Source organism: Pongo pygmaeus, chromosome 6 (genome assembly GCF_028885625.2).
Source record: "Pongo pygmaeus isolate AG05252 chromosome 6, NHGRI_mPonPyg2-v2.0_pri, whole genome shotgun sequence".
Lineage (NCBI taxonomy): Eukaryota > Metazoa > Chordata > Mammalia > Primates > Hominidae > Pongo > Pongo pygmaeus.
The window spans coordinates 149,516,614-149,538,112 of NC_072379.2; the positions used below are offsets into that span (position 1 = coordinate 149,516,614).

At 41.1% G+C, this 21,499-nt stretch overlaps 1 protein-coding gene across 4 annotated transcripts in view; it reads left to right on the forward strand.

The window, feature by feature from the left end:
• Positions 1-4,244, forward strand: part of GIMAP8 (GTPase, IMAP family member 8) — a 45,569-nt gene extending 41,325 nt beyond the window's left edge. For all 4 annotated transcript variants that reach the window (XM_054496458.2, XM_054496456.2, XM_054496459.2 and 1 more), the window contains exon 5: positions 2,001-4,244. In XM_054496458.2, coding sequence (XP_054352433.1) covers positions 2,001-2,689 — 689 coding nt within the window. In that variant the 3' untranslated portion in view covers positions 2,690-4,244. The remainder of the gene's footprint in view (positions 1-2,000) is intronic.
• The last annotated feature ends 17,255 nt before the right edge of the window (positions 4,245-21,499 follow it).

Here is a 21,499-nt window from a genome sequence, read left to right on the forward strand (position 1 = left end):
AATATACAAGAACTTTTTGTTTTCTAAAAGGCATGGAGAAGATAAAAAGGACAGGTCTTCTGTTCCTGTGTTAATCTGCTTAGGATGACAGCCTCCAGCTCTATCTATGTTACTGCAAAAGACAGGATTTCATTCTTTTTTATGGCTGCCTATTATTCTATGGTGTATATGTACCTGTACCTAACATAAAAGTTGAAATGAAAAAAAAACGAAGTTGAAACTGGCAGAAAAATAAAGGAAGGATAGGTCTGTTCTATGGACTAACTCTTTTCTCTTTCTTTGCTTCTCAAATTGTACTGAAGTTATAGCTTTTCCATGCACATTCTCTTGAACTGGTCTTTAATTTTTTCATGATCCTTACTATGTCTTCAACTGGATGGTGTGAGTGTCTTGAAGAAGGGAGCTGATGCTTTCCAACCCTTTGTTTCCCCACAGTGTACTGTTGCCCAGAGCTTGGCACACTGCTCTCTTTACTACTTAAGAAGGACTCCTCATCCACTTAGTGCTACACGTTCACTTGACCTATGCTGAGGTCCTTCCCATTCTTACTCATCCTGTTTTTTTTCTGCTTCAAACACCCTCACCCAGGAAGAACATAAAACCCAAAGGAGCATATCTTCTTATTGAACCCTCCTTTAGAAGTATAGACACATGGGAAAGTCAGGAGAGGCTGTGTGTAGAAAGCCCAATTTGAAACAGGTTTTAGAGAATGGGTAGGGATTAAATGGCTGAGCAGAAAGCTGGAAGATATTCCAGAGAGTACACCAGCAATTTGAAATAAAGAGGTAGGACTAAGCATGTCACTTGTTAGGGGACAAAAAAGAATAATCTTGGTGGAGATGGGGGTTCACAGCTCTTGAGGACATCTTCCAAGAACATTGAAGATTAAGGCATTGAACATTAAGAACATCGAATTAGAGAATATGGGATGGGGAGTGAGGCCGGATTTCAGAGGTACATGAGAAACACACCCTCTGTAGGTACAGAAGTAGGGACTGAAATAGATGACAAATATGGGAGTGTTGGAAGATTAAGCTATTGTTCATCTGCTGGGCATAACTATGAAGTTGAAGTTTCAGCATAAACAGGTTAATAATTTCCCCTTGAAGGAAGAGCATGAGATGTGCTTTCTTGCTCCTTTGCATTGAAGTAGATATTAGCTATTTGATACGAAATTCATAATGGAAGAGAACTATGAAGAGACTTGAATGAGCACTGGACTGTCACAGTGCAAGTGCAAAAGCATAAGAACAATCTCCGAAGAATGCATATTGTAAGGTCTCTATGTGTCTGTAAATTCCATTTATAGGGAAATTCATTCTCTTTCTCCATCATGGACACCACACACCCAACAGTGTTAGTGGATATTCATTATGATAACCATGCAGTTTCTTTTGACTCATCAGTGAAAGGCAATTAAGTTCAATGTGGTTTTAAGGAGAAATGAATTTTTACATGTCCTAACTAAGGAAACTGGTAATCTATCAGTGATATGTAGAGTTTCTTTTTTCATGAAAGTCAGTTTTACAGAATAATTCTTTAAATACTGTAAGGAGATGTTGCTATAGTTAGCAGTAGTTGGGAGTGAGAAGATGTAGTTGTAACAGGAACAGAAGACAAAGAGATGAGATGTGTAGACGGGACCCAGCTGAGGGGAGCAGAGAGTAAGAAGGCCAGGGGACACTCACAGGTGCCAGGGAGTCTGGAAGATGCTGCAAAAAAGGAGCAGAACCGATTCAGTGATAGGAACAGTGCCACATTGGTAGATGAACCCTGGACGGAGACTGTAGTCCAAGTCCTGCCATAAGTCCACAGACTGAGTGAACTGGGCCAAGTCATTCCCGTGTTTGGAGATCCCCCTGCTTGGGTGAGAAGGAGGCCTTGATGCTGTTTGAACATCCTGTTTACTTTAGTGATGTAATCTTGCTTCATGGGATAACTTTAAAATCCAATTTCAGATCAGCCCATGGTCACGAATCTTTCCCACTTTCCTTTAACAGAAACCCTGAACATTGTCCTTGTGGGGAGAAGCGGGACTGGGAAGAGTGCAACCGGCAACTCTATCCTGGGGAGCCTCGTCTTCACCTCTCGGCTCCGGGCCCAGCCAGTCACCAAGACCAGCCAGAGTGGCAGGAGGACCTGGGACGGACAGGAGGTGGTGGTTGTGGACACTCCTTCCTTCAACCAGATGCTGGATGTCGAAAAGGACCCATCCCGGTTAGAAGAGGAAGTCAAGCGCTGTTTGTCCTGCTGTGAAAAAGGGGACACATTTTTTGTCCTGGTGTTCCAGCTGGGACGATTCACTGAAGAGGACAAAACAGCGGTGGCGAAACTGGAGGCCATCTTTGGAGCAGGCTTTATGAAATACGCGATTATGCTGTTCACCCGGAAGGAAGACCTAGGCGGGGGGAATTTGGAAGACTTCATCAAGAACTCAGATAACAAAGCCCTTCGACGCATTTTTAAAAAGTGTGGGCGGCGAGTTTGTGCTTTTAACAACAAAGAAACAGGCCAGGCCCAGGAAACTCAGGTGAAAGCTCTTTTAACAAAGGTCAATGATCTGAGAAAGGAAAGTGGGTGGTCCGGGTATCCCCATACACAGGAGAACGTCAGCAAACTAATTGAAAATGTCCAGGAAATGTCCCAAGCTGAAAAACTCCTTAAAAATTTAATGGGTATTTTACAATAGGTAGCCGAAGTGCCTGGGGTCTCTTCAATTAGAGACACCCTCAGGTTGGGGGGAGGGGCGGGGCATGGTACGACTTGTGGGAAGGGAAGAGGGTTCATGGCTTTGAGGGCCTGAGAGGCAAATGCATCCCGCCTTGTGATGTATCAGCTATTTGTAGATAAATAAATTGCAGGCGGGAGCGAATAGTAGGGTATTATAAAGGAGAAAGAAGATACAAGGTGGGGAAATCTGGAAAAAGATTTCAGACATTAGGCTGATAATAAGTGGTAGAATCAAGTCACAAGAATCGCCTCCCCTGTGTAGGTAGGTTGGAATCAGGATAGACACTGTGATCAAGGCTGAGGCCACCTGGGATCAGAATATAGATAGTCGTACAACAACCCAGGGGATCCAGATACATGAGACCAGGGCAGCATTCAGCACACTCCTGGGCATGGCAGAAGTAGGAAGCAGACTCCAGAGGGCCTCCCTGTTGTCCAGGGCTGTTGGCTCCCTGAGCTCTCCTGTCTCCTTTGGGATGCGACTCAGGGCTAGAGTGTTCCTTTCTTCACAAGGTAGCCATTCCTTACGGCTCTTCACGTTCCACACCTACATGTGAAGTGGGACGTAGTCTTCTATTGCGGGCTGTCCCTGAGGAAACAGACATGAGTCTTGGAGGTTCTGAATGATTTTATTGCTAATTATCACAGTGACATAGACTAGAACAGAAATTAGAAGCATAGTAAGATTGCCAAAATCAGAGAACCTTGCAAAGTTCTATAATTCTAAGTGTTGTTCTAGATTTCCTCTAGAGAAGGTTATTAGAATCTCCATTGCGTTTCTCTTTCTCCCTCTCTTTCCCCTGAGGTTAGGAAGTAGGTTAAAACTCAGAGAACTCCAATAATAATGGTTTAAAAACATCAGGGGCTTCCTGTATCTCCTGTCAGGAAGCCGAGGAGTAAGCAGTCCGGGGCTGGTGGGTGTCAACATCCCAGTTTTTGTTCTATCTTTCTGTCCCACCTGCACTGGGATGTGGCTTCTACACTCGAGTTTGCTTCTTGGTTTCAAGACAGTGGTGTTCTTTCCATAGCTGAGCAGATTATTTTGAGAGGTGGGTGATATGTGAGACAGAAATCTAGAACCTTTTTCTGGGTAGATACAGGGTATAAGATGTTTTAAATGTTGAGCACTTTTTACATGCTTTGAGGGCATAATCTTTGTCATCTGTTTTTTTCCCCTGGACAATATCAGGTTACCATCAACATTAATCCATTTAAAAGGGCATGGACTGTTGCCATGAATACTTTTGGATTCCATATAACCCTTAACATGATAACTTTTAGAAAATGTGTGTGCCATAGACACAAAGAAGGGAACAATAGACACCAGGGTACACTTGAGGGTGGAGGGTGGCAGGAGGGTGAAGATTGAAAAGCTGCCTATTGCATGTTATGCTAGTTTCCTGGGTGACAAAATTACCTGTACACCACACCCCTGTGACACACAACTTACTCATGTAACAAACCTGTGCATGTACCCCTTGAATCTGAAATAAAAGTTGGAAAGTAAAAAAAAAGTGTGTAAATATATTTAGTTGAATCAAATAATAAAGATGAATCAGATTATGAATTCATATTCTCTTTCTGATTTCTATTTTTGTGATTTAGGGAAGGAGCATACCTTCATGAAGAGACAATTGAGATGTTTAGATACCTTGACTCAGGCGAGGTTTTTGTATCTTTGGTGCCTGAGGACTTTTATTTAGACTGGGTGACAGCCATTTGGGTGGCAGGTCCCTGACAGCTCAGTTATCTTTCACTCTGGACATCTAAGTATAGCAAGGACAAATAAATGTAACCAGTGTTAGAACCAGAAACATGGGAGGAATACTGTCTGAAAGGCATTTTGTGCTTCTTCCCTGAGCTTCCCTTCTGCTTGAAGGCAGAAACAAATCCCAGTGTGCTACCTATGGCTGAGCAGGCGACACTGGGAGCTACACAAGGTGGGTGATGTGTGGGCTGAGCAATGTAGCATCCTCTCGCAGGTTGGCTCTAACATACCTTGCTGTTTTCCTTTAGGTCCAAGTCTGAGTGGGGCGACAATACTGCTGTGTCAGTTTCTCTGAGAAGTACATGCCGAGAAAGAGTTAGGAGCACAAGAGGTTTATTTACGGGGAATGCTCATAAAAGACAAAAGAGGGAAGAAGCCAAATTGGGCAGGGAAAGCCTTCAGACTGTCATTTAGACTGGACACTTGCAAGAGGAAAGTGGGGAGGAGATGAGTTGGGCAGGGAGAGCCTGGCAAAGCCCAGGCCAACTCAATAGGGAATTCTGGGGCAAAGACAGATCAATAGCCAAGTCCTGCATTGGACAGACACTAAGAGCTCTGCTGTGCTCAGCTTTAGGCTGGGGACTGGCTGGGGAAAGCATGGCTTCAGCTCAGACGCTCAGGTGGGGCCTGACAGTGTTGCAGCTGGAGCTGAATGGCAAGTTTCTGCTTGAAGTGAAAGCCTTCAAGAGTGGCATCCCTTCCTCATTGCCATAATTGGCAGACATCCTCCATGTCTCACTGAAGACCCTCCTTGATTTGGAGGTCCAGAATTGATATTCTCCTCTCTCAAACATATGTGCCTTACCAAGGCCACTATCATGCTGGCCACCTATTGCTTGTCCTGCCTCTTCAATGTGACGTCATTGAGGTAATGTGCTAGTTCTCAACTGGAAACAATTTTGCCCTGTAGAAGACATTTGGCAATTCCTGGAGAAATTTTTTTTTTTTTTTTTTGGAGATGGAGTCTTGCTCTGTCACCCAGGCTGGAATGCAGTGGTGTGATCTGGGCTCACAGCAAGCTCCGCCTCCCAGGTTCATGCTGTTCTCCTGCCTCGGGCAGCCGAGTAGCTGGGACTACAGGCGCCCACCACCACGCCCGGCTAATTTTTTTTAAAATTACTTTTAGTAGAGATGGGGTTTCACTATGTTAGCCAGGATGGTCTTCATCTCCTGACCTCATGATCTGCCCACCTTGGCCTCTCAAAGTGCTGGGATTACAGGCGTAAGCCACCACACCTGGCCTCCTGGAGAAATTTTTAGTTGCCACAACAGGGAGTGGGTGCTACTGGCATGTGGTAAATAGAATCCAGGGATGCTACTGAACATCCTAAGATGCACACAACAGTGCCCCACAACAGAGTTATCTGGACCAAAATGTCAATAGTCCCGAGGCTGAGAGACCCTGATACAGTGGACCAATGTGATAGACTGCAGGATGTACAGACAGTCCAGACCTCTTTTGGTTAGAGAGGGGGAGAGGTAACTTCTAAGGAAATGTTTTTTGCCTATTTACAGTGCCTCTGTTTTGCTAATGCACTAAGAACATGCTTATTTTTCACAAAGGGTCCTCCAGCACCCCCAGCCTCCTCTCCTTCCTAATAGCAATCCTTTTCACTTCATTTCTCTCTTTTCCTGCACTGAGAAAGATTTACTGAAGAACAAGGCTTTTGTGATGAACTTAGCATGAAGAGTAAAAAAAAAAAATAGTTTCTTGATTCCATAATGACAGAAAATCCCATAAAATTTGGCTAAATTTCTGCAAGGGAGTCAGCTAAGTTGCTGACATGATCTGTGAAGCCTGCCAGCAAGCTAACTTCCCTAGAAGAATCCCCAGGCCACTTGGCTATGAGCCTCTTCTCCTCCTACCTCAAATGAAGCATCCGCCTTTTCAGTAAAAACCCTCTCCTTCCTAGCCCATCCTTACATTAGTTTGTTCCATGGGCCCATTGGTCCAGCCTCTACCACTAGCACACTATCATCCTCCCTAGCAGACGAAGGCATCGGCAGGCCTCACCTCCCGTTCTCCCATGAGAGGCAGCTTGATGTTCATGAGAAACCTCCGTGGCCTTCACTCTTGCACCTCTGTATTTCTGTGAATACACACAGGATGTGCTCAACAGGCTGGTGTAAAATCTAGTTGTGAACAGCATGATCAGCATGATACATTTTCCTCTTCAGCTACAAACAGTTCTTGTTTATTGCTCTTCACTTCACATCGTCCTCATGTATGTTGGTGGGTGGTAGTGTGGCAGGCTTGCATTTCCTGACCCACAGATTATAGGGCAGCATGTAGGCTAGATTAAAAGGGGTCAAGCCAGGGCCAAGGTGTCATGCCTAAAAGACCCTCTGGGAATATATTTGTAATTTGTCCTTCGAAAATCATCAGTAACCTGAAGTTTAAAATGACATCATGTCGACAATAATTATGAATGTTTTCCTAGCTTGCAACCCACCTGCTCTTGCAGCACTATGGGCTGCCAGCAAGTTCCTGTTTCCCCTCAATTTATTTCTGAGGTTTCCCAATGGATGAGTTACATTAGCTACTGAAAATTTCTGTCACTTGTCACGTGGTGTTTATCTTGGTTTTACTTTTGTCCTGATCCAAATCCTTCTCCACTGGGTGCTGCTTACTAAGCACTGTTAACTACAAAGCATGCCTTTCAATCCTGTTGGCCACCATAGCTTCAAGTCAACACTGCAAGGTCTACTGGGTATTGGAGCATGTGCTAAACACCTTTGGTCTTTCTTCTACTTGTGTTTTCACTTGGTAATGAGGTTCTCACGGGCACCACTTTTGGCTCCACTGGCTGTTCATCCCTTCCTTCCTGGGTTTCCTATTTTGCAAATGGTGCCATAATCTGTCCAGTTGTTCAAGCCAAAAGCCTTGACTCTTTCTTCCAATAAATAACAAAAGAGTTGTGTATTATAAAGGCTTCATATCTCTCTGGAGCATCCACTTTTTTTTTTTTCTTATCTCTACTCGAGTTATGGTCACCATCGTTTCTGGACTGGATTGTTGCAACTGTTTCTTTGGATTGAACCTGTTTCGAGGCTTGCTTCTCTCAAATTACCTTTCACACTGCAACCATAATGCTATATATTTATAAGACAAATATAACTGTGAGATGATGTCAGTGGGAATAGCAGAATAATGCCCTCCAAAAATCTCCACAAAAATAGAGAACACTGTCAAAAAATAATCAGAATCAACTCTTTTTTTTTTTTCAGAACTCTGGGTATCAACCCAACGCTTGAAGCAATATTGAGAGTGTTCATTCAAGAAAAATAGTAAGAATAGTGAGTTCTGTCATGTTTCAACTTGCCCCTTTCTCATTACCCCCAACTGTGTGGTAACCTTGAAAACCAAAAAACTAAAATCACTGTGAAAACTAGCAGCCTGGAAGCCACTGAAGGGAGCTGAATGGAGTTAGAGCCCCTTAAAAGTCCCATTTCTAGAAAAATGTCATTATTTGACCTGTCCAGTGGTGCCCTGGGAGATCCCACTTGCAACTCAGGAATGGAAAACCAAATAGTGTATTTTCTCATTTCTTAGTGGGAGCTAAGCTATGAGGACGCAAAGGCATGAGAATGATATAATGGACTGAGGAACTGGGAGGGGGGAAGATTGGGAGGGGGATGAGGGATAAGAGACGACACGTTGGGTCCAGTGTACTCTGCTTGGGTGACGGGTGCACTAAAATCTCAGAGATCACGACTAGATAACTTATCCATGTAACCAAAAACCACCTGTACCCCAAAAACCATTGAAATAAAAATAAAAATTAAAAAAGGAACAAGGTAATGAAAAATAATAAATATAGTACTAATTTAAAAGAAAGAAAAATCCTGAAATCCTCCCCACTGTTTCTGAGTCCTCTTTTTCCTCAGCCTTTTCTCTACCTCCTCAGTCCTACAAAATTATGCACTGTTTCTTTGTTGGTGCAAGACTCCAAAAGCCTAAAATGTGGTGTTTTTACTGTTACTTTTAAAAAAAAACCACCCTGGTATTCACACACATAATTATTCCTATTTGACTTTTTCTTTACTGTTGTTTCAGTTTCAGGAACTTTTACTGGCGATTCTGCAGAGAACATGCAGAGTCAGCATGCAGCCTTCCTTCCTGATTTTGATCACTCTTCCTTTTGCTCCTTCCTCTTTTAAAAAAGTGTAAGATGATGCTTTTATTTGTGTCTTTGAGAGACTGTTCTTTAGTGGATAATAATATCTCTGTTTTAGTCTGTCAAGCTTTGGTTAAAAAAACTCATTCCTACCCACTTCCACATTATATTGAAAGGTAGAAAAAGTCAATTTAATAAACATTTAAAAACCCCACATATTCAGAATATTGGATACGTTATAAATGATCATCAAGTATGGGCATAAGAATGTTTAGAGTACCCCATCAGGTTTAACAAAAAGATATATTTATACTGATTTCTGGCATTCAATTTATGTTCTTTAAATATCTCAAAGACTCATTTCTAAAACTTCTAGCTCCTGGAGAAGGGCTGTCTCTTTTTGAATTTTCTCCAGCTGCTTTTTTTCCTGGCTGTTTGCGGGTTGCTGCTTGTTATTTCAGTTGTTTGATTGTTTTCAGTTTCTTAGGTTCTCATGTTTTCCCCGCTATCTTAAAATCTCTTCATGTTGGCTGAGAGAACGTATTTTGGGGTGTGTTTCCTGTTTTGCAGCGACTGGCCTCATGCTTCCTTTGTTCTTAGGAGATGTTTTGGGAAATGGCTTATTATTTGCCCTTGTAGTTTCATATTCTCTGCGGCCCCTCCTCATGCAGCTTAAGATCAATGACTTGTTCATTTCTTCTAACTGGAGTTCTAAAAGTCATTGCAATATTGGCTCCTCACAGGGTACTTAGAACTGCTTGCTAAGTTATTGATTTTATTGGAAATATTATGTCCAGGATTTTTCGCTAAGTATTTCTGCATTTGATGGCATGATATTCTTGTGCAGGACAGAGCTAGTATAATGGAAAATCTTGCATCCATTATTAACACATAACCTGGGGGCACATGTAGTAGTTGTTGCAAGACAGGTTCAGTATACAAGTATCAGTCATGTATTACACCATATTAATAGAATGAAGGACAAAAATTACATGATCATCTCACTGGATGCAGAAAAACACTGTACAGCTCTTTATCTGGGCACCAAGCAAAGTATGTAAAATTTGAAGCCATAGGTTTGGGAATAAATTTGTGGTTTTTAACATTCCACAATTTTTCCCCTGGATTTCCAAACCCTTACAGTAGTAATATGTATGAATACAGTGGTAATATGTATGAAGACTATAGTAGACTGTATTACAAGAGCCAGTTCCAAAGTCAAGTTTACCATCACACAGTAAGTAGAGAATTGCTGCTTTGACAAGAGTTTTCCTAGAGGGCCCAACTCATTATAAATGGGATCACTCTTCAGTATTTACATTATAGCATTTTATTTGTTGCAATATAGAAACAGGTTTGTTATTGACAGTAGGAAACCATGGTTTTGTCGACATCTGCACTACCTATTACCAAGTCACCGGTAGCTTTTAGATTGTATTTTAGTTCTCACTGCTAATGTCACTTTGCCTCAAACCAGGAAACAGGTTCCTTCTCTTGGGTTCCTAGATCTCCCTGCACCCGTGTATAGGTAGCCTGCCTGGGGCTTCCTTTTTCCATGTTATAAGGTGACTGGAGTAGGTCTATTTCGGGCAGATTCCGGCTAATCTTTCCTCTTCAGGTTTACTTTTCTCAGTCTAATGTGGTATGGATGTTAGCTGAGTTGTACTGTGGGCTCATGCTACTCCATTTAGAAAGAAGATTTGGGAAGTCTCATTTTGAACTTTGATTCTTGTTGTGTTCTTCACTCCAACATCTGAGGGGGCTCTGTGTTTTGGATGAAAAGGTGATCATTTGCCCAACCGACTCCATTCTTTATGTATATATGCTATTTTTTTTTTTTTTGAGACGTATATGCTATTTTTTTTTTTTTTTTTTGAGACGGAGTCTCGCTCTGTCACCCAGGCTGGAGTGCAGTGGCAAGCTCTGCCTCCCGGGTTCACGCCATTCTCCTGCCTCAGCCTCCCGAGTAGCTGGGACTACAGGTGCCCGCCAGCACGCCCAGCTAATTTTTTGTATTTTTAGTAGAGACGGGGGTTTCACTGTGTTAGCCAGGATGGTCTCGATCTCCTGACCTCGTGATCTGCCCGCCTCAGGCTTCCAAAGTGCTGGGATTACAGGCGTGAGCCACCACGCCCGGTGTATATATGCTATTGTTCAGAGCTATGGAGGAAAGAAGGGGCTCATCGGCACTCTGAATCTAAACAGTAACACCTGGAATGTGAACAGTGGTTCAAAAAGTATTAACATGCTTACTTTTTGGAATTTCTAAGCACATGAACATGGCTAAATTCTGTTGGAGGCACCCGTCTGTCCTCAGGTGAAATTAAGATATGTTTGGTTATAAAAGAGATGCCAAGAGAAAAATAAAGGTAGTATTCAGATTCAAATATTTTAAGAAAATGGCTTTGCATAAATCCAACAACATTGCAAGCCAAGATTTTGTCTAAGTATATCAACAGTCATGCCTGGTGGGGTAGGCAATCTGTTTTTCTGTTTCACTCCAAGAACATACCAAAATATTTCAATCACATTTATCTTCCCAAAAACTACTCTGATATTAGCTTAACATTACAAACGATTTCCCCTTTTAATGAATGAATGAATCGCCTCTAGCTACTACTAACTCTTAGTACACAATTTTTAAAAATGGTCTGTGGGGCTTCTGATATTTGTTTTAAGTTTTAATCATTAATGGATGACTGTTTCTGAAAATCCACTTTTCCCCTTACATTTGTAAGATAAAATAAAACAGACCATAAAGGTCAGATAAGGTTCAGCCAGAGAATTATATTCTGTACAAATAATGGTACAACAGCAATCTTTGGTTGTTGGGGCAGCTGCAACACAGCACAGATGTTACCTTCAACTTCCTTTGTAAAAAAATAAAATAAGTTTAAGTGTAAAAAATATATTATGACTTTATGATAAGGAAGGCTGGGGACTCTTTTCACATCTAATTTTTGAATAAATAATATATTTACGTGATTCAAAAAACAAAAGAATATGAAAAGGCAAATATTAAGATGTCTTGATTCCACCTTGCCTGCCTGGTTCTCCCACAGTTTTCTAAAAGTAACCATTGTTTCTTGGGTATACTTACATTGTTTCTTTCTAAAAATGTAAACAAATCACAGTACACGTTCTTAATTCCTTTCTTTCTTTCTTTTTTCAGATACAGAGTCCCCTCTGTCACCCAGGCTGGAGTGCTGTGGCATGATCATAGCTCACTGCAGCCTTGAACTCCTGAGCTCATGGTCCTCCTGCCTCAGCCTCCAAGTAGCTAAGACTATCAGCAAGTGTCTTCATGCCCAGCTGGTTAATTTTTTTCTTTTTCCAGAGACGGGGGGCAGGGAGGATCTCACTATACTGCCCAAGCTGGTCTTGAGCTCCTGGCTTCAAGCGATCATTCCACCTCGGCCTCCCAAAGTGTTGGGATTATAGTTGAGCCCACGTGCCTGGCCATAGATTCTTAATTTCTCTCTCCTTTTTTTTTTTTTTTTTAACATAAAAGGTAGCCTACTGTTTATATATATGGCTCTATGTCTTGTTCTTTTCACTTAACAACATATCATGGGGATTGCTCCATCTCAGTATCTAGAGGGTCTCCTTATTTGTTTTATACAACTATATAGTAGTCCTTTGTGTATCAATACCTGCATTTGTGTTAACTTGTTTCATTTGGGATATTTCTAAAACTTTGCAGTTTCAAACAGTACTGCATTGTTTGCTATTATTTCCCTCCACATTGGTTATGCCACTCTGTGTTTTCACTAATGAAGTGTGAAGGTGCATGTTTGTTCTCATATCATGGGTTTTGAAAATCTGATGGGGAGAAATCATATCTCAGTGCAGTTTGAATTTGCATTTCTCTCCATGTGAGTGAGATTAAGCTTCTTTTCTATATGTTTAATATCAGTTTTTTTCTGTTAAAATTTTTTCATACATTTTGTCCATTTTTACAGTGAATTGTTGGACTTTTGCATCTTTACAATCAGCAAACTTTATTTTTTAGAGCAGTTTTAGATTCACAGCAAAATTGAGTGGAAAGCACAGAGTTCCCATACACTCCCTATCCTCACACATGCCCAGCATCCCCAGCTATTGACATCCAGCACCACAGTGATACATTGGTAACAAGCAGTAAGCACAGCCTGACACTCTACACAGTAAGAGCTTAGTCACTTGTCTATTCTATGAGTTACAAATATTATTTTTCAGGTTGTCATATTTTAGTTTGTTTTTGTTATGTACAAGTGTATCACTGTTTCATAGGCAAATTAATCAAATTATGTGTATTTCTGGTTTTTGAGTCATACCTTCCACATGTATAGATTTTAATGGAATTGTTTTCTGTTTCTTTCTAGGGCTTAAAAAATTTTTTTCTAGCATTTAAATGTTTCATTCATTTGTAATTCATCCCAGTGTTTATGAAGCAATTCTTCTCCCTTGCCTGCATAAACTGTTCTTCCAGCTACTAAACAATTGAAGAGGAAGAGAATATCTTAATAAAAATATTCTAGCTACTTAACAGAAAGGACATGTGAGAATATGATATCACCATTTTGCAATATACAATAAGGTAATGGATCTATACAGTGCTCATGAATAACTGCTAACATAAAAGGAGAAAAAGCAAGACATCGAGTGCCCCTGATGGAAATATACAACATCATCTATGAGCAATATTGTCAAAAAATTGAACTTGATTGTGACCTCTCTGATCAAATCAACCACAGCTAAATTCCAGTTTATAAAAATGTATGAGACTGAGGAACATGGCAAGTGATCTTAAACAGAAAAATTCAGAATGGAGAAAAATCAATAGTACAAATTATATGGTATTTTCGAATAAATACATTGCAAGAAAAGAAATGGGGAAAAATCTTTTGTTTCATGCCATGATAGAGGAATGGGAATTGTTATTTACCCTCCTTCCATAAACAACCAGAAAAATGGTAAATTATATAAAGGAGCTGTTTCCAGACATTGAACAATAGGCTGCTCAGGACTGATCCATGAGATGTGTCAGGTGGGTGGAAAATGAAAATAGATGTCAACTGAGATTTCCACAAAAGAATAAGAGATCAAAAATAGTAAATACTTGGATAAAATATAAAATATTCTTTTTATCATTTAAAATTTCTTTAGAAGATAGATGATAGATTCTTGAAAGCATTTTAATTGAATGTACCTTTTATGTAAATGTAAAATGTTTGACAACAATAATGCAGAAGGTGGAAGGAAGGGAGTGAAAGTATAATATTATAAAGGTCTTATAGATGAAGTGACATAATATTTACTGATGGTAGAATGTGATGTTACAGAGAATAAAACAAGGTGCAGATAATAAAGCAATAGTGGGAATAAAATGAAATTTTAAAAAGTTGCCATAAAAGGCCGAGCATGGTGGCTCACACCTGTAATCCCAGCACTTTGGGAGGCCAAGGCAGGCAGATCACCTGAGGTCAGGAGTTTGAGACCAGTCTGGCCAACATGGTGAAACCCTTTCTCTACTACAAAAAACAAAAAAACAAACAAACAAAACAAAAATTAGCCTGGTGTAGTGGCATGCTCCTGTAGTCCCAGCTACTTGGGAGGCTGAGGCAGGAGAATCGCTTGAACTCAGGAGGCGAAGGTTGCAGTGAGCCGAGATCATGCCACTGCACTCCAGCATGGGCGACAGAACAAGACTCCACCTTAAAATAAACAAAAAAGTTGGCATCAAAAAGAATAGTTGGAACAAGTAAAAACAAATAGCAAAATGATGGATTTAAACACAACCATATTAGATGTAAATTTCTAAATGCTCCAATTATAAGACACATTGTCAGACTGGATAAAAAAGCAAGACTTCACTGTATGCTATCTAAAGGAAAGTCACTTTAAATGTAAAAACACAAATGGGTTAAATGTAGAAGAACTGAAAAAGATATACATCATGCTTACATTACACATACAAAAACGGCAATGGCTATATTAGTTATCAGACAAAGTGGGCTTTAGAACAGTGCTATCTCTTCATCAAAGATAAAGAAGAACACTTCATAATAATAAATAGTATAATAATAATGCTAAAAAATTAATTCATCAACAAGACAATAATACTGGCTGTGCATCCACCTAATTAATAACTAACAGCTTCAAAAAATAACAGAACTTCGAAATTCAAGAAGTGAAAATTGACAGAAATGGAGAAACAGACAAATCCACAATTATAGTTGGAGATTTCAACATACCTTTCTTAATAATGTGTACTGTTTCCCAACATCTACAAGGACTTTTTTTTCTTAAGATTGAGCACAGATGACCAAAGAGAAATTGTGTTTCATAATTCAGATTCCTGCACACCAACCTTTGACATGAGGTTTCATTTCCCCATTTCCCATACTCTTATTACTAAGTAGATGGGTTGGGATCTGAAGAGATGCATGAAGGGACAAAAGGGGAATGAACCACTTTAGATTAGGGTTCCAGATCTTGCACAGTGGGTGGCTTTGTTTATGCATCTAACAAGCTTCCTGGGCCTCAGTTTTCTTCTCTGTTAGAAAATAATAGTAGTCTCGCATCATTGATGCAAAAATCCTCAATAAAATACTGGCAAACTGAATCCAGCAGCACGTCAAAAAGCTTATCCACTATAATCAAGTGGGCTTCATCCCTGGGATGCAAGTCTGGTTCAACATATGGAAATCAATAAACATAATCCATCACATAAACAGAACCAAAGACAAAAACCACATGATTATCTCAATAGATGCAGAAAAGGCCTTTGACAAAATTCAACAACACTTCATGCTAAAAACTCTCAATAAATTAGGTATTGATGGCACGTATGTCAAAATAATAAGAGCCATCTATGACAAACCCACAGCCAACATCATACTGAATGGGCAAAAACTGGATGCATTCCTTTTGAAAACTGGCACAAGACAGGGATGCCCTCTCTCACCACTCCTATTCAACATAGTATTGGAAGTTCTGGCCAGGGCAATCAGGCAGGAGAAAGAAATAAAGAGTATTCAATTAGGAAAAGAGGCTTAGTTTTCCTTCTAACAGACAGGACCCTCAACTGCAGGTCTGTTGGAGTACCTGGCCGGCCGTCTGAGGTGTCAGTCTGCCCCTGCTGGGGGGTGCCTCCCAGTTAGGCTGCTCGGGGGTCAGGGGTCAGGGACCCACTTGAGGAGGCAGTCCGCCTGTTCTCAGATCTCCAGCTGCATGCTGGGAGAACCACTGCTCTCCTCAAAGCCGTCAGACAGGGACATTTAAGTCTGCAGAGGTTACTGCTGTCTTTTTGTTAGTCTGTGCCCTGCCCCCAGAGGTGGAGCCTACAGAGGCAGGCAGGCCTCCTTGAGCTGTGGTGGGCTCCACCCAGTTCAAGCTTCCCGGCTGCTTTGTTTACCTAAGCGAGCCTGGGCAATGCCAGGCGCCCGTCCCCCAGCCTCGCTGTCGATTTGCTGTTTGACCTCAGACTGCTGTGCTAGCAATCAGTGAGACTCCGTGGGCGTAGGACCCTCTGAGCCAGGTGCGGGATATAATCTCCTGGTGCCCCGTTTCCTAAGCCCGTCGGAGAAGCGCAGTATTGGGGTGGGAGTGGCCCGATTTTCCAGGTGCCGTCTGTCACCCCTTTCCTTGACCAGGAAAGGGAATTCCCTGACCCCTTGCATTTCCCGAGTAAGGCAATGCCTTGCCCTGCTTCGGCTGGTGCACGGTGCACTGCACCCACTGTCCTGCACCCACTGTCCTGCACCCACTGTGTGGCACTCCCTAGTGAGATGAACCCAGTACCTCAGATGGAAATGCAGAAATCACCCATCTTTTGCATTGCTCACGCTGGGAGCTGTAAACCAGAGCTGTTCCTATTCGGCTATCTTGGTTCCTCCCTCCTAATTAAACTAAAGAACTTCTGCACAGCAAAAGAAACTACCGTCAGAGTGAACAGGCAACCTATAGAATGGGAGAAAATTTTTGCAGTCTACCCATCTGACAAAGGGCTAATATCCAGAATCTACAAAGAAGTGAAACAAACTTACAAGAAAAAAATCAAACAGCCCCATAAGAAAGTGGGCAAAGATATGAACAGACACTTCTGTAAAGAAGACATCTATGCAGCCAACAGACACAGGAAAACAATGCTCATCATCACTGGTCATCAGAGAAATGCAAATCAAAACCACAATGAGATATCATCTCACACCATTTAGAATGGTGATCATTAAAATATGAGGAAACAACAGGTGCTGGAGAGGATGTGGAGAAATAGGAACCCTTTTACACTGTTGGTGGGACTGTAAACTAGTTCAACCATTGTGGAAGACAGTGTGGTGATTCCTCAAGGATCTAGAACAAGAAATACCATTTGACCCAGCCATCCCATTACTGGGTATATACCCAAAGGATTATAAATCACGCCAGTACAAAGACACATGCACATGTATGTTTATTGCGGCACTATTCACAATAGCAAAGCCTTGGAACCAACCCAAATGTCCATCAATGACAGACTGGATTAAGAAAATGTGGCACATAAATACCACGGAATACTATGCAGCCATAAAAAAGGATGAGTTCATGTCCTTTGTAGGGACATGGATGAAGCTGGAAACCATCATTCTAAGGAAACTATCTCAAGGACAGAAAACCAAACACCACATGTTCTCACTCATAGGTGGAAATTGAACAATGAGAACACTTGGATACAGGGTGGTGAACAGCACACACTGGGGCCTGTCGTGGGGTGGGGGATATGGGAGGGATAGCTTTAGGAGAAATACGTAATGTAAATGACGAGTTGTTGGGTGCAGCATACCAACATGGCACATATATACGTATGTAACAAACCTGCACATTGTGGGCATGTACCCTAGAACTTAAAGTATATTTTAAAAAAAAGAATATATAACAATAAAAAAAGAGAACTGCTGATGCCTCTTTATATTTCCAGATAGACATTTATAATATTTCACAGCTTAGAAATGTGTCATTTAAATACTATTTTCAAATTATCTTTCTTCATAACGAACAATTAAAAAACACTGAGCCTGCTCCACTGTTTATTAGCTATGTAAGTTTTCAGAACTTCATTGTTAGGATTTAGAAAAGTAGCAACACACATAAGCACCTGTTCCAATTCACAGCAATTTTTATTTTGTTTAGCTCACGTCAGAGTCCAAAATGATAATGATTGCACCTCTGAATAAGGCACTGGAGTGGGTTTGGAGACTCAGAGGAAAACTCTTCTGTCTCATCTCTGGGCCAGCACCAACTGGAAGAGGGACCAAAGGAGGAGACAGAGCACAGTTGAAAGCAATCTCCATGGTGATATTTCTTCTTGGCCCTGTCTGTCTCTTTCAAATTTCTTCTGAATACTTTAGCAGATGCAAAGATGGAGACATGGGCCTTGTAGCATAACCTTTCTAGCCTGTGATATGACCACAGCTCTAAGTGATGGGTAAAACAGAATGAGGAGCAGGTAAGGCAGGGAATGGCTGTGGCTGAGGCAGGATGCATTTGTTTTTTAAATGAATGAGTGAATTTACAATAAATCATCTTGTAGCTCATTTCTTGAAGATATAAGGGATTATGGGAAACAAAAAGAAAGGGTGTTAAATTGAAAACAAAATGAGGAAATTAAGATAATAGCAGAAATTGCACAAACCTAATTATAAATTCTAGAGAGAGGGTAAGATACTGAATGCTGTCTGGTGGCTATGGTAACCTCTTAATTATTTCCCCAATTTCTGTTTTCCTAAGCATCTTTTGCTTCCACCATTAGTATTATGGAATGGCGAAGAATTCAGGAGTGTATAAGCAAGTCCTGGGTTTTGGAGGGGTGGGGCTAAAAAGACTGTGCAGGCAAGTATGGAAGGAATCTAGGATGTGGTGAGAGTAGCAGAAACCTATGGAAGAAAAATACCTGCTTCCTTGCTTCATGCTTCATTGGCTGTTCTGTGCCAAGTAACAAATAAAGCTGGTATCTGTAACTGTCTGCACATTACTCATATGACCACAGGGACTCGATAGCACTGGGAGAAGAGGGCTTGTACTAATATTGCTCCTTCATGTCAGACTCTTCAAGAGAAGTCCCAGGACTGCTCTGTCCCTTGTGGTCTCCCTTTGAGGATCATTGTTCTCTGCACCACTTTGTAGGTTTATAACTATGTTCTGACCAACATACCACCTTGTAGGTTTGTAACTATGTTCTGACCAACATCTGAGAAGTACTGTGGGTAGGTAGGCCAGGGCTTATGATTTGAGAGAGTCTGGGAATTTGTACTACTTTGGTAAGGCCTAAAGATACTGGGGCTTAGTAACATTATTTTTTCCCTTCAAAGCCATAGATATTACTAGGGGCAGAATCAGACTCACACACTTTTTCACTGACACTGCATTTTGTATAGTAATGGGAGACATCCAGTGCTGATATGCTAACATGAGAATCTACTACTGAAGCTCATGGAACAAAACAGGTGTCATTGGGCTAACAGAAAGATACTGTTTACTCTGAAACAACTCAGATAAAGTTAGTAATCTTGTGCTGACAGTGTGCCCCAGGAAGTCCCCTGCATATTTAATTGCATTAAAGCTTGTTTTGTTTTATTTTAAGGGATAACACCCTCCTCTTTAGTGATAAAACAGTTGTTTTGATATAAATTGGGAATTCTGTAAGAGTAGGCAATTGGCTCCTGCTGGTGAGACTGGGACATGCTTTTAGGCAGAGGTGGCCTTATAACCTGCTCAGCTCTTCCTGTTTCAATTGTCTGCCTGCTCCTCATAGGATTCAAAGGTCTGTTTGCACACCTTAATTTCCTATGTCTCTCTTTAAAGGTAACACTTTTTTTTTGTCTTGGTGTATATAAATTGATGACAAAAGTTAAATACTTCTGCAAAAGGATCTGAGTTTGGAAAGGGTAAAGTAAAAGGGAGTGGGTTGAAGGCACCTGCAGAGTCAGAGAGACCCGGCAAATAAAAAGTTCTTGAGGAACAGTCTCAGGTAGTGTCTAAAATGACCTTCGGAGAAAGCCACAGCTGCTTCTCTCATCAGTGAGACTTTCATGTTCCATCTGGGCCAGATGTGTGGGATGAGGAATGAGGAAGGATGTACAGGTGCACTTCACTTTATTGTACCTCATTTCATTGCACTTTGTGGATGATGCGCTTTTTACAAATTGAAGATTTGTGGCAACCCTGCATCAAACAAGTCTGTTGGTGCCATTTTCCCAACAGCAAGTGTTCACTTTTTGTGTCTGTGTCACTTTTTGACAATTCTCACAGTATTTCAAATGTTTTCATTATTATCTGTCCTGATGATTTGGGATCAGTGATCTATGATGTCCCTATTGTAATTGCTTTGGGGTGCCACAATCTGCGCCTTACAAGATGATGAACTTAGTTGATCATTCTGTGTTCTGACTGCTCCACCATGCAGCTGTTCCCATGTCTCTCACCCTTGCCTCAGGCTTCCCTATTCCCTGACACAACAATATTGAAATCAAGTCAGTTAATAACCTTACAGGGACCTCTAAGTGTTCAAATGCAAGGCAGAGTCGCACATTTCTCACCTTCAACCAAAAGCTAGAAATGATTAAGCTTAGTGGGGCAGGTATGTGAAAAGCTGAGATAGGCCAAAAGCTAGACCTCTTGCACCAAATAATTAACCAAGTTTGAATGCAAAGGAAAAGTAATTGAAGGAAATTAAAAGTGCTACTCCAGTGAATATATGAATGATAAGAAAGCTAAACAGCCTTACTGCTGATATGAAGAAAGTTTTATTGGTCTGGATAGAAGATTAAGCCAGCCACAACATTCCCTTAAGCCACAGTCTAATTCAGAGCAAGGACCCCACAATTTTATAAAGTCTGACAGAGGTGAGGGAGCTGCAGGAAATAAGTTTGAAGCTAGCAGATGTTGGTTCATGAGGTTTAAGGAAATGACCTGTCCCCATTACATAAAAGTGAAAGGCGAAGCAGCCAAGTGCTGATGGAGAAGCTGCAGCAAGTTATCCAGGGGATCTAATTTAGATCACTGATGAAGGTGGCAACAATAAACAACAGATTTTCAATGAAGACAAACCAGACTTTTGTAGGAAGATTATACATCCAGGACTTTCATTGCTTGAGTGGAGAAGTCAATGCCTGGCTCCAAAGCTTCAAAGGGCAGGCTGACTCTCTCATTAGGGGCTGATGCAGCTGATGACTTTAAGTTGAAGTCAATGCTCACTTACCATTCCAAAAAACCTTAGAGCTTTTAAGAATTATGTTCAATCTATTCTTCCTGTGCTCTATAAAGAGAACAACAAAGCCTGATGACAGCACATCTGTTTATAGCATGGCTTACTGAATATTTTAAGCCCACTGTTGATACCTCTGTTTAGAAAAAAAGATTCCTTCTAGGGTTTTTATGGTTTTAGGTCTAACGTTTAAGTCTTTAATCCATCTTGAATTAATTTTTGTATAAGGTGTAAGGAAGGGATCCAGTTTCAGCTTTCTACATATGGCTAGCCAGTTTTCCCAGCACCATTTATTAAATAGGGAATCCTTTCCCCATTGCTTGTTTTTCTCAGGTTTGTCAAAGATCAGATAGTTGTAGATATGTGGCGTTATTTCTGAGGGCGCTGTTCTGTTCCATTGATCTATGTCTCTGCCTTGGTACCAGTACCATGCTGTTTTGGTTACTGTAACCCTAGAAGAAAATCTAGACATTACCATTCAGGACATAGGCATGGGCAAGGACTTCATGTCTAAAACACCAAAAGCAACGGCAACAAAAGCCAAAACTGACAAATGGGATCTAATTAAACTAAAGAGCTTCTGCACAGCAAAAGAAACTACCATCAGAGTGAACAGGCAACCTACAAAATGGGAGAAAATTTTCGCAACCTACTCAT